Source organism: Mizuhopecten yessoensis, unplaced genomic scaffold, assembly GCF_002113885.1.
Source record: "Mizuhopecten yessoensis strain PY_sf001 unplaced genomic scaffold, ASM211388v2 scaffold10441, whole genome shotgun sequence".
In the NCBI taxonomy this organism is placed as follows: domain Eukaryota; kingdom Metazoa; phylum Mollusca; class Bivalvia; order Pectinida; family Pectinidae; genus Mizuhopecten; species Mizuhopecten yessoensis.
In genome coordinates, this window is record NW_018408548.1 from 296,661 (window position 1) to 311,397 (window position 14,737).

Sequence of the window (14,737 nt, forward strand, 5' to 3'; positions counted from 1 at the left end):
AAGTATATATTTCTAACACTATTTTAACAATGAAATATGCGTCTCCGACACTATTTTTACAAGGACCTATCAGCACTAGGCTGGTAACGAGAAATGCTTCTAAAATCTACTGGGAACTCGATTGATTCAAAGATTTATCAGCGTGACGAATGTTCATTAGCAGACGGAACCTGCCTTTGGAGAACTCATTTGGTAACACTCCCACACAGAGCTAACATTGATATTTAGGTGTCAGCGTTCATCTTGCTGTAGGCCAAAGATGAGACTTGTATTCGCCTCCCTCTGCTGATCGTTGTGATCCAGTCGAGTATCGCTCCATTCCGATTCAATTTTACACGGACAAGAAACCTCAATGCTGCATTTGATACAAGCTTTGAATTCGAACTTGATCTACTTACTGCAAATAATTTCAAAAATGAATTAAAAATTAATCTCAACCTTGTTATAGGTATAAATTCTTCAGATGAATGATGATATTAGGTAGTAGTAAAATGCAATCAGATCATGACCTATTTTCCAAATGAAACACTTTTTGGATATCTAAATGATAAATAGATAAGTTACATAAATATTTTTATCTACCAAATGTAATCCAAGGACCAAATGAAACGTTGTCTTAACGGTGTCTTTACATTGGATTAGATATTAATTTGTTGTTAGGGGGAGAATATTCAATTTGTTTAGGTGAAGTTCCCCGGGTCATTTATAGTTGCTCAGCAGGTCAGGGGATTTATATCCATCACATGAAGCTATAAAGATTACATAAACCTCACATAGAACTTAATAGGGAAAATTCCAGTGATAATCTTTTGAAAAACCATGTAGCAAATCAATACACTGCCATCCACAGAGACAATACAGGGTGTTATTTTCAGATCCAATGACTTAACATTGCTGTGCATTATTGAACTTTGTTGTTAAAACCTCTGACGTCTCAAAAACCTTGAGAAATTCGCTTTACATTACAACAACTATGAAACACCAATGGAGGCATCAAGGTTTTTTAGTGAGTGATGAACCCTGAGTATCTGGTACTAGCATAAAAGGCATGTGATCGTGGAGTTGTTAACATATCACATTCAGTTAGGTAATCAAACTTTAGCCATCTTATTGAACTAGGCTTAAACCTGCTATCCACTGTGCCGTCAGCCACCTGCAATAACCTTATTTACCACAATGTTTGTTTTCAGTAATATTGCTGTGTATTTTAACCCTAAGGCTGCTATGCGCCACAATAGTCGTTTCTAAAAGTCGGGCCGTCAGTGCTACGCACCACAATAGTGGCGCGCGGTCTGTAGGTTTTTGATCAGTAAACAGGAAGTGTGAAAGCGGACTGTTGTTATGTCAAACCTGAAAGCGTATAGTAGAAGGCTTCTGATTGGTTGTTTTGTCATTACTTTCGATATTCCCGGCAATGTACCCTAGTAATAATCAAAGTGTGCAAGAGAATTTCAAATCGGAAAAAAACGTCATAAAAGGGATGAATATGATGGTAAACATTTATTCTCCAGCGTCACCTACGATGATGATAAAGGTTTTAAAGGGTTTGACATGGTTGATGTGGAAAAACTTCGGTGTAACATAATTTATATGTAACTTTCCAATGAACGGCTTTGTGCCCTAAAATATCGGCGGACCAAGGCCACATGTCGTCTGCAGGTGAGGCCGAATTTAACATTGACATTGATACGTTTTGAGCCGATTGATTTCTTCAAACTATTTATCGATGATTTAATCATAAATGCCGACTGTGACAATAAATATATTGAATGACGACCTGAAACCTGTAGCAAATCGCATGCAATTCTTGATGAAATACCTGACCTTTTTACCTGAGAATCTCCGTGTAAATGTACAGCGTCTTATGTCATAAATGAAGTTTATAATCTCTGTTATCATTTTCCAATCACATTTGCTGACAAAAACAATTTTAAAATGATCTTTCTGGTGCTTAAATCCGATTAATTAAAAGTTTCACCTTTTCTTACTTTTATTACCACCTGTACAGGTAAATACTGAAGCAACTTTAGAATCGAAAACGTTAATATAAACTCGAGACAATAACGAACAATTTTCCTATAACTTTTATTCACATATAACAAATATTGTTCAAGTTATGCGCATTTGAAAAATTAAGTAAATTAATTTATATTTCAATAATTAATTCAGCAGTGGCGTCCCTTTACATATAAATCAATGTAGCAGCCTTAGGGTTAAGTCATTGAAATATATTTACACTTTCTCTAAAGGGAACTGTGCCAGTAGAGTACTAATTGCTTCAAGGAGTTAGAACATTGTACCCAATAAGTCATAGATAAAGATACTAGACCGCTTGGTGCTGCCATACTGCCACCATCAGGTGAAGATACTATACCGCTTGGTGCTGCTATACTAGCACCATCAGGTGAAGATACTAGACCGCTTGGTGCTGCTATACTACTAGCACCATCTGGTGAAGATACTTGACCGCTTGGTGCTGCTATACTGGCACCATCAGGTGAAGATACTAGACCGCTTGGTGCTTCTATACTACTAGCACCATCAGTTGAAGATGCTACTCCGCTTCGTGCTGCTATACTACTAGCACCATCAGGTGAAGATACTATACCGCTTGGTGCTGCTATACTGGCACCATCAGGTGAAGATACTGTACCGCTTGGTGCTGCTATACTACTAGCACCATCAGTTGAAGATACTATACCGCTTGGTGCTGCTATCCTGGCACCATCAGGTGAAGATACTATACCGCTTGGGGCTGCTATACTAGCACCATCAGGTGAAGATACTACACTCATTGATGCTGCTATACTAGCACCATCAGGTGAAGATGCTATACCGCTCGGTGCTGCTATACTACTAGCACCATCAGGTGAAAATACTATACTCATTGGTGCTGCTATAATACTAGCACCATCAGGTGAAGATACTATACTCATTGGAGCTCCTATACTACTAGCACCATCAGGTGAAGATACAAGACCGCTTGGTGCTGCTATACTGGCACCATGAGGTGAAGATACTATATCGCTTGGTGCTGCTATACTGGCACCATCAGGGGGAGATACTAGACCGCTTGGTGCTGCTATACTGGCCCCATCAGGTGAAGATACTGTACCGCTTGGTGCTTCTATACTACTAGCACCATCAGTTGAAGATACTATACCGCTTGGTGCTGCTATACGAGCACCATCAGATGAAGATACTACACTCATTGGTGCTGCTATACTAGCACCATCAGGGGAAGATGCTATACCGCTTGGTGCTGCTATACTACTTGCACCATCAGGTGAAGATACTATACCGCTTGGGGCTGCTATACTAGCACCATCAGGTGAAGATACTACACTGATTGGTGCTGCTATACTAGCACCATCAGGTGAAGATACTACACTGATTGGTGCTGCTATACTAGCACCATCAGGTGAAGATACTACACTCATTGATGCTGCTATACTAGCACCATCAGGTGAAGATGCTATACTGCTTGGTGCTGCTATACTACTAGCACCATCAGTTGAAGATACTATACCGCTTGGTGCTGCTATACGAGCACCATCAGATGAAGATACTACACTCATTGGTGCTGCTATACTAGCACCATCAGGGGAAGATGCTATACCGCTTGGTGCTGCTATACTACTAGCGCCATCAGGTGAAGATACTATACCGCTTGGTGCTGCTATACTAGCACCATCAGATGAAGATACTACACTCGTTGGTGCTGCTATACTAGCACCATCAGGTGAAGATACTATACTGCTTGGTGCTGCTATACTGGCACCATCAGGTGAAGATACTATATCGCTTGGTGCTGCTATACTAGCACCATCAGGTGAAGATACTACACTCATTGGTGCTGCTATACTAGCACCATCAGGTGAAGATGCTATACCGCTTGGTGCTGCTATACTACTAGCACCATCAGGTGAAGATACTATACTCATTGGTGCTGCTATACTACTAGCACCATCAGGTGAAGATACTACCTTCCTAGGAACAAAACTGTGTCAGCACAATCAGAAGAATGTGCTGTAATCTTGGGAGCATTACTGTATTTGTACTATGAATAACCTGGACCTTATCAGATGATGTACTTATTATCAAAAATTGTTGTTATCTAACAACTTTTTCGGTGTCCAAACAACTTCAGCATGCATTGCATAATTAAGAGGCTCAAACGATCCCTGTTTCATTTCTGCTGTTCATGACTATTTTCATTAAATGTCATCATGGGCTCCAATTATTTAAAAATGAACAAAATACTGAAAGTAATTCATATGTTTATTTCTTATTTTACAGGGGGCTACCATCCTGTGAAGATCGGTGACCTTTTCAATGGGAAGTACCATGTTGTCCGCAAGCTTGGATGGGGCCACTTTTCCACAGTGTGGCTCTGCTGGGATATGGCGTAAGTATTTTAGCAAAGAGTGGAAACACAAAGACCAGGGTTTAAACATAGACAAATGCCCTAGACCTCACGATCCAACAGGACCAATTTCATTTAATGTAATGTGGATCTACCATCAATGAATACATAGGAGACATATTTATGGAATTCATACGTTTATAGTGTGTTGTGTTTAGATAATTGAGTTGATGGACAAAGCCACTTGTGTCCTCAAGATACTCTTAGACTTAAAAATGCATTCATACACATAATACACTCATATAACATGTACTTTTTCTTGTAGAGTAAACTCTGCATAGCATTAATTGATATTAATTTTCTACGGAAAGAATTCTGACTATGGGTAAAATTTGCATAGAAATGTATACAATACGATGTAGTTGGTCAGGCCAAAGTTGCTTAACAAATCTGAAAAAATTATGAATGTTTATATTTCTTGTCTGCAGACGATCAGTTTGAATCCCTGTTGTTTTACAGTAATTTTGAAGACATGCTAGTACTAGGTGAAAGATTTCATATTGATTACCCAGTTTGTTTGTTACGGGACCAGATTCCTACAAGATTTCATATTGATTACCCAGTTTGTTTGTTACGGGACCAGATTCCTACAAGATTTCATATTGATTACCCAGTTTGTTTGTTACGGGACCAGATTCCTACAGGATTTCATATTGATTTCCCAGTTTGTTTGTTACGGGACCAGATTCCTACAGGATTTCATATTGATTACCCAGTTTGTTTGTTACGGGACCAGATTCCTACAGCATTTCATTTTGATTACCCAGTTTGTTTGTTACGGGACCAGATTCCTACAGGTTTTCATATTATATACTAGACTGCCTACCAGTCCCCAAGTTTTTATGAAGAATTTCCCGGCTGCCTTTTACTACTAGCTTATCTCCCCCTAGTTTTTCTAGAATCAGACATCCAATTGATCAAAATTATCGAGTTTATTTTTTCCTAAATAATTCATTATTGTAGAGACGTCGGGGGACCAGTCTTATTATATACCAGTTGCTATGTTTTATACACTGAGAGATTACAATCATACATGGCTATGACTGTTGCTATGTTTTATACACTGAGAGATTACAATCATACGTGTCTATGACTGTTGAACTATACTTTGAATGATTTTGGTACGTGATTCTGGATAAATGATTCAATGTCCTTGATTGAGACATTCAATAAGGAAAAAAAATCTCTACATAGTTTTATTTAATTCCATTTTATCTTTTCTGTGGAAAAATGCAATTAAAGATTAAAAAGATTGGAAATAAAATATAAAAAAGCAGTATTATAAATGACACTTGTTGTAATATTTCATTTTTGTAACGCGTATTTATGAAGTGAATAAATGCGGAGTGGAAAGTTGCTGTTTCTGCTAGATCCAATTGCAATGTGATTACTTAATGGCTCAAGCTAAAACCTTGTAGTTTGATATGTTCTACAGATCTGTTTTCAGATGGATTTAGAAAATGTGTGCCATAAAATTTGTTGAAGTGTTTCGAGGACAGGAGAGCCGACGTTGTAGTTTAGTGATGTTTATGTGATAATCAATGGATCCCTGTAATAAATTCCTCCACTCGTTAAATGATGTGTGCTTAGCCAATGCTAATTGGTATAAACATTAGTTTTCATTACCTTTGCTGGGTAGTGGAGTAGCTGACATGTAACTGTGTCGGGTTGTTTGGTTTTAATCTCTCACTGGAACCATTTTGTATAGCAAATATTTACAGCACCAGGGAGAATTCCATGTAAAATTATGGTTAAATTGGAAGAAATATTGTATGCATAAACTGGCAAGAAAATCATTAAATTCAAATAGAAAATATTTAAAAGAAATACACTCGTTAAAAAAAAAGGTTGACAGAAAAATGGTGTCTGATTAAGAAGCTTTATGAGATTATGTTAGAGTGACTTCCCCTTTACAAAGTTTGGCTCACTGCCCTAGGCCCTAGGGAACACCAATCAGTACATTGTGATAACTTTTCGGTTAGCTTTGGGACCGCTCTGTGATCCAGTGTTTTCCACTGTTATTGTGCATGATCTTCTGGCTGGGAGTCCTTTCTAATCGTCACAATGATGGGTCCATCTGTATGGTTTTAAACTATATCTCTTAAGTAATCATGTCGGAAGCCAGGAGTTGTGGTGGACACTGTTTCAGGAATGAGTTTGCGCTATAACTTCTATAAAGCAGCACACTTATTGCTTCATGATTGATATGCAGTCAAACGGAAATTGTTGGTGTAATAGATTTTGTGTCGTCGTCATAGACACCGTTTATTTCCTGCACTGTAATTTGTCTGAAATTGTTTTATATTTCAGTATTTTTATCTCCATTATATTTCATATCTCTTGTCAGAAACATTTAGTCAAATATGAGTACCATAAATTTCACAGTGAAATATCAGCACCAGAAATCTACTGTTGAATATGAACAACAGAAATCTCACGGTTGAATAATAATGACAGATATCTCGCAGTTGAATGTTAACACAACAAACACCAAAAATCTCATAGTTACATATGAACAAGGAAATGTAACTGATTTAATAATGTCATGAAGTGTTTTTACAACATACAGTGCAGTAAATACAAACAGTGAGAGAAGTTTCATTACACCTGTGTTATAAAGGTCATTACTAGTGTAGTAAATACAAACAGTGAGAGAAGGTTCATTACACCTGTGTTATAAAGGTCATTACTAGTGTAGTAAATACAAACAGTAAGAGAAGGGTCATTACACCTGTGTTATAAAGGTCATTACTAGTGTAGTAAATACAAACAGTGAGAGAAGGTTCATTACACCTGTGTTATAAAGGTCATTACTAGTGTAGTAAATACACAGAATGAGAGAAGGGTCATTACACCTGTGTTATAAAGGTCATTACTAGTGTAATAAATACAAACAGTGAGAGAAGTTTCATTACACCTGTGTCATAAAGGTCATTACTAGTGTAAGAAATACAAACAATGAGAGAAGGGTCATTACACCTGTGTTATAAAGGTCAATACTAGTGCAGTAAATACAAACAGTGAGAGAAGGCTCATTACACCTGTGTTATAAAGGTCAATACTAGTGCAGTAAATACAAACAGTGAGAGAAGATTCATTACACCTGTGTTATAAAGGCCATTACTAGTGTAGTAAATACACAGAATAAGAGAAGGGTCATTACACCTGTGTTATAAAGGCCATTACTAGTGTATTAAATACAAACAATGAGAGAAGTGTCATTACACCTGTGTTATAAAGGCCATTACTAGTGTATTAAATACAAACAATGAGAGAACGGTCATTACACCTGTGTTATAAATGTCATTACTAGTGTAGTAAATACACAGAATGAGAGAAGTGTCATTACTCCTGTGTTATAAAGGTCATTACTAGGGTAGTAAATACAAACAATGAGAGAACGGTCATTACACCTGTGTTATAAATGTCATTACTAGTGTAGTAAATAAAAACAATGAGAGAAGGGTCATTACACCTGTGTTATAAATGTCATTACTAGTGTAGTAAATACACAGAATAAGAGAAGGGTCATTACACCTGTGGCTGTGTTATAAAGGTCATTACTAGGGTAGTAAATACAAACAATGAGAGAAGGTTAATTACACCTGTGTTATAAAGGCCATTACTAGTGTAGTAAATACACAGAATGAGAGAAGTGTCATTACTCCTGTGTTATAAAGGTCATTACTAGGGTAGTAAATACAAACAATGAGAGAAGGTTAATTACACCTGTGTTATAAAGGCCATTACTAGTGTAGTAAATACACACAGTGAGAGAAGGTTCATTACACCTGTGTTATAAAGGTCATCACTAGTGTAGTAAATACAAACAGGGAGAGAAGGTTCATTACACCTGTGTTATAAAGGTCAATACTAGTGCAGTAAATACAAACAGTGAGAGAAGGTTCATTACACCTGTGTTATAAAGGTCATTACTAGTGTAGTAAATACAAACAGTGAGAGAAGGTTCAGCACACCTGTGTTATAAAGGTCATTACTAGTGTAGTAAATACAAACAATGAGAGAAGGTTTATTACACCTGTGTTATTTCACTTCTCCGTTTTGAAAACTTCACCGCTAAATTTTTATAATGTTATTATATTGAAAAGAAATGGTTTATGATCTGGAGGGGATGTCACTGCTCCGGTTTAATGTTGTATAATTAATGTTAACTTTACAATTTCAATGATCTTTCAGAGAGAAGCGGTTTGTTGCCCTGAAGGTAGTGAAGAGTGCACAGCACTACACAGAGACTGCAGTAGACGAGATCAAGCTGTTGAGATGTGTGAGTACCCCCCACCCAATCATCAGATCTATTCACAAGTTACTCAAACACACATCAAGCTGTTGAGATGTGTGAGAACCTCCCCCGACACACACCCCACCCCCAACAAGGCTGCTATGGTGTGGAGAGTATCCCGATATCACCCACACAATTCTCAAACACACATCAGGCTGTTCTATCGATCAACAAATTTGTTTCCTGTAAATTGACTATTCCTACTGGTGTATCTGCTCTGTGGCTATAACATATAGACATCTATAAGTAATCACATTTGTCATCAGGATTTTCATATACAGTGTTGCATGTGAAATAAGTTTGATTGAGAGGAAGAACTTGATTGGACTAATTATGTGGAGGAGGCTTTAGAAGCCTGTATTGGATAAAAATGTACCAGAAGTAATAAAGCCTGATGTTTGAGTGTATCATATGGTAGCATCACTTAGAGTTTAGGGGACCTACCTCTTGTGTATTGAAATTGGATCGGCTGTGTTACAGCCCATTTCACTCTTGTCATGATTGTTGTCGATGTAATCAATATTTTATCAAATTTGTTTGCTCAGCAGAAGTTCTGTTTTAGAGAAGTGAGCCCGTCTGTAATGTTATTGAGTTATATGTTAGTGATGCTTGTGATGCTTGCATTGGAATCGAAAGATTCACATTAGCAGATTTTAACTTTTGAAACCTGACAAACAGCATATAGGGTTGGCTGAACAAAAACAACTTGGGGCATATATATAACTTTTACTTCCATGGACTGAATTGTAACAAATGTATAAAAACACCGAACATTTTCATCATATTGATAAACTTCTATACAAAAGGTTAAAGGTTACCCAGTCTTGTTAAACTATGAGGTCTGGTGGGGGTAGTCGTGTTCCAACACTGTGGTGATGAGGTTTGGTTCAGTACAACTCCTTGTATCAGATCAGAAACTAATATAATAGACCTCGTCTACAATATAGACCAGCCTTTGGTGATATTATGGGGTGTCTTTGTCAAACTACTGGAATATATACACATGTTTTAAAACAGTATGTTGAAATTAAATAAAGATATGTGCTTGAATTCTTGCTTCTAATCTTGTGAATCTCAACATTTAGAAGGTTGCTTACCTTCAGAAGTTAAGGAAAATTGTCCCCCAAGATTGTAGGGTTTTGTATCTGGTTATATGGACAGGATTTTCACATAGTGTATGAGGCGATAATCCTGTTACAATGCAGTTCATGCTTTGAATGACCTTGTAACATGGTGTTAATGGGATCCCCCGTAAGACTAGGTCTGGATTTGAACCCTGGCCTTCCGATTGTTACTATCACTCTAAACAAATGAGCGTTCTGGTCAACAGAAGTGTCTTAGCCCTATTGGGCTACAGTTACATCCTAATGGTCACTGTATATAGGAATCCTCAAAGGCTGCACTTAATATAAAACCAGCTGTTTTGACAGCGACTTTTACAAACTTCCTTAGGCTTTTTTAGACCTGACCAATAAATGAAACTAATGCCCTTGTTATTTGGCCTGTAAACATAAAAGAGGTCTGGGTCCCAGATGTGTCAGCATGGCTGATCAATGAGACTGGAAATGGTGTGAGGTTTTGCTTGTTTGACACTGCCAGAACCAGTGATTAATGACAGGCTAGGTATGGGTGGGGGCTGAGTACACAGAAGTCAACACTGTTCTAGGTATGGGTGGGGGCTGGGTACACAGAGGTCAACACTGTTCTAGGTATGGGTGAGGGCTGGGTACACAGAGGTCAACACTGTTCTAGTTATGGGTGAGGGCTGGGTACACAGAGGTCAACACTGTTCTAGGTATGGGTGGGGGCTGGGTACACAGAGGTCAACACTGTTCTAGGTATGGGTGAGGGCTGGGTACACAGCGGTCAACACTGTTCTAGTTATGGGTGAGGGCTGGGTACACACAGGTCAACCCTGATCTGGGTATGGGTGAGGGCTGGGTACACAGAGGTCAACACTGTTCTAGGTCTGGGTGAGGGCTGGGTACACAGAGGTCAACAGTGTTCTAGGTCTGGGTGAGGGCTGGGTACACAGAGGACAACACTGTTCTAGGTATGGGTGAGCGCTGGGTACACAGAAGTCACCACCGTCATAGCTATGGATGAGGGCTGGGTACACAGCGGTCAACACTGTTCTAGTTATGGGTGAGGGCTGGGTACACACAGGTCAACCCTGTTCTGGGTATGGGTGAGGGCTGGGTACACACAGGTCAACCCTGATCTAGGTATGGGTGAGGGCTGGGTACACAGAGGTCAACACTGTTCTAGGTATGGGTGAGCGCTGGGTACACAGAAGTCAACACCGTTATAGATATGGATGAGGGCTGGGTACACAGCGGTCAACACTGTTCTAGGTATGGGTGAGGGCTGGGTACACAGAGGTCAACACTGTTCTAGGTATGGGTGAGGGCTGGGTACACAGAGGTCAACACTGTTCTAGGTATGGGTGAGGGCTGGGTACACAGAGGTCAACACTGTACTGGTGGTAGTACGCCAGGCCAATAAGTCATGATTGTCAATACTGTTTTGTCAAATAGTTGTAAATATGGTGTAGTAAGATCTTGGTGGCTGTGATGAATATCGGCTGTCTTGGTATCTTAACAAAAACGGAAATATCTGCTGTTATGTTATTAATGTTATTGTGTCTAATGCATATATGCTGTCTTGGTATCTAACAAATATCTGCTGTCTTGTTATCTATAGCAAGTATCCATTGTCTGGGTGACTCAGAATATCTGTTGTCTTGGTATCAATGGCAAGTATCTGTTGTCTTGGTGACTTAGAATATCTGTTGTCTTGGTATCTATAGCAAGTATCCATTGTCTTGTTGACTCAGAATATCTGTTGTCTTGGTATCTATAGCAAGTATCCATTGTCTGGGTGACTTAGAATATCTGTTGTTTTGGTATCAATGGCAAGTATCCATTGTCTGGGTGACTTAGAACATCTGTTGTCTTGGTATCTATAGCAAGTATCCATTGTCTGGGTAACTCAGAATATCTGTTGTCTTGGTATCTATAGCAAGTATCCGTTGTCTTGGTGACTCAGAATATCTGTTGTTTTGGTATCAATGGCAAGTATCCTTTGTCTGGGTGACTCAGAATATCTGTTGTCTTAGTATCAATGGCAAGTATCCATTGTCTTGGTGACTTAGAATATCTGTTGTCTTGGTATCTATAGCAGTCTTGGTATCTTAACAAAAACGAAAATATCTGCTGTTATGTTATTAATAGCAATTGTTTCTAACGCATATATGCTGTCTTGGTATCTAACGAGTATCTGCTGTCTTGGTATCTATAGCAGTCTTGGTATCTTAACAAAAACGAAAATATCTGCTGTTATGTTATTAATGTTATTGTGTCTAACGCATATATGCTGTCTTGGTATCTAATGAATATCTGCTGTCTTGGTATCTATAGCAAGTATCCATTGTCTTGGTGACTCAGAATATCTGTTGTCTTGGTATCAATGGCAAGTATCCATTGTCTTGGTTACTCAGAATATCTGTTGTCTTGGTATCAATGGCAAGTATCCATTGTCTTGGTGACTCAGAATATCTGTTGTCTTGGTATCAATGGCAAGTATCCATTGTCTTGGTGACTCAGAATATCTGTTGTCTTGGTATCAATGGCAAGTATCCATTGTCTGGGTGACTTAGAATATCTGTTTTCTTGGTATCAGTGGCAAGTATCTGTTGTCTTGGTGACTTAGAATATCTGTTGTCTTGGTATCTATAGCAAGTATCCGTTGTCTGGGTGACTCAGAATATCTGTTGTCTTGGTATCAATGGCAAGTATCCATTGTCTGGGTGACTTAGAATATCTGTTGTCTTGGTATCAATGGCAAGTATTCATTGGCTGGGTGACTCAGAATATCTGTTGTCTTGGTATCAATGTCAAGATATACCCATTTAGATACTAATACTGCTGTCTACCAACACGACTGTTGTCTTGGTGACTATCAGTCGTGTTGGTAGACAGCAGTATTAGTATCTAAATGGGTATTTCTGTGGCTGTTGACTATCAGTCGTGTTGGTAGACAGCAGTATTAGTATCTAAATGGGTATATCTTGACATTGATACCAAGACAACAGATATTCTGAGTCACCCAGCCAATGGATACTAATACTGCTGTCTACCAACACGACTGATAGTCATCAGCCACAGATATACCCATTTAGATACTAATACTGCTGTCTACCAGCACGACTGTTGTCTTGGTGACTATCAGTCGTGTTGGTAGACAGCAGTATTAGTATCTAAATGGGTATATCTGTGGCTTGTGACTATCAGTCGTATTGGTAGACAGCAGTATTAGTATCTAAATGGGTATATCTGTGGCTTTTGACTATCAGTCGTATTGGTAGACAGCAGTATTAGTATCTAAATGGGGATATCTGTGGCTGGTGACTATCAGTCGTGTTGGTAGACAGCAGTATTAGTATCTAAATGGGTATATTTGTGGCTGGGGACTATCAGTCATGTTGGTAGACAGCAGTATTAGTATCTAAATGGGTATATCTGTGGCTTTGCTTCCTTTGACAGATATCTGTTAAAGTGTATATAATATAACTGCACTAGAAAACAATTCAATACTGTATTTGTGACAAGATGAACCATATTTAGTTTTAAACGAAAGTAGGTAATCACCGGAGAGCATTTGACCGACATACGAATCCCGATAAAGCTCCTGATTTCTCCGACTGATCAAGCTTTCTTGACCTAGTACAATAAGATCAATAATATATTATCAATACTGTCGTGCTCGGAACCATCATGATGGATTGAATTGTCTGTAATGAAGACTTATTCCTGGTTTGTGTGAGGTGTCGGAGAAATACTTGCATGTATTTTAGCATGGGAAGCTTATTACTGGCCGACAGGCATGGTGGTCGTTTCTATATACGGAAATACAGTGTATATAAATACTTTTATCCCCTTTACGCTGCCACCGATGAAGTCGTCGGGCGGTCTGTCTGTATATACAGGGTTAGGCTTGTTTCTGTTTAGTTCTTTGATGATAATTGACATAAAGCCTACACGTTGTCTCGCTGTGATAACTAGGCTCTCTATTGGTGAGAATATTTAGCTACAGAAAGCTCAAAATTTAGTCAGTATGTATTTAGACAATATACAGCCTATTTGTGGTTTTATCAACCCCAGAAAAATGGATATTGACAAGAGGTTGCAGCAGGTTAACTGGAGCATTGAACTTGCTAGAGCTTGTCATTAATACTCCTCTGTGAGTTATTAGCATATCCCAGGATACTCACCGTTTGGTACAAATCAAAGAAAGTGGAAACCATAATAATTGAACAATATAAGAAAAATAACAGAATTCTTTCATAATTGTCAAAATATTTTTTTTGTGCAAAATTACTGAAATGTGAAATTGTCGATTTCCCGGAATATTTATTGCGTATATCAGATCTAGTGGCCATAGCACATGATGCTACTGTATGTATGGATTGATTTCCTACTAGTTTCGGCTACAGTTGTATTTTTGCACCAAAGTTGTTTCTTACTAGAGAACTCTTTTAATCTTTTGAAAAGAAGATAAAATTGACAGCACAATACGTAACATATTAGGGAGCCTCCTCAACACAACCCCCAAGGTCATCACGAGGTAGGTAGCCTCGTCAACACACCCCCAAGGTCATCACGAGGTAGGAAGCCTCCTCAACACAACCCCCAAGGTCATCACGAGGTAGGGAGCCTCCTCAACACGCCCCCAAGGTCATCACGAGGTCACGAGGTAGGTAGCCTCGTCAACACAACCCCAAGGTCATCACGAGGTAGGGAGCCTCATCAACACAACCCCCAAGGTCATCACGAGGTAGGGAGCCTCTTCAACACAACCCCCAAGGTCATCACGAGGTAGGGAGCCTCCTCAACACAACCCCCAAGGTCATCACGAGGTAGGGAGCCTCCTCAACACAACCCCCAAGGTCATCACAAGGTAGGGAGCCTCCTCACCACAACCCCCAAGGTCATCACGAGGTAGGGAGCCTC

General features: G+C 39.0%; 1 protein-coding gene across 4 annotated transcripts in view; it reads left to right on the top strand.

Moving 5' to 3' along the window:
* LOC110460609 (SRSF protein kinase 3-like) overlaps positions 1 to 14,737 on the top strand; it is a 94,476-nt gene that overhangs the window by 55,139 nt on the left and 24,600 nt on the right. For all 4 annotated transcript variants that reach the window (XM_021513613.1, XM_021513611.1, XM_021513615.1 and 1 more), the window contains 2 exons: positions 4,300 to 4,408; positions 8,624 to 8,711. In XM_021513613.1, coding sequence (XP_021369288.1) covers positions 4,300 to 4,408; positions 8,624 to 8,711 — 197 coding nt within the window. The remainder of the gene's footprint in view (positions 1 to 4,299; positions 4,409 to 8,623; positions 8,712 to 14,737) is intronic.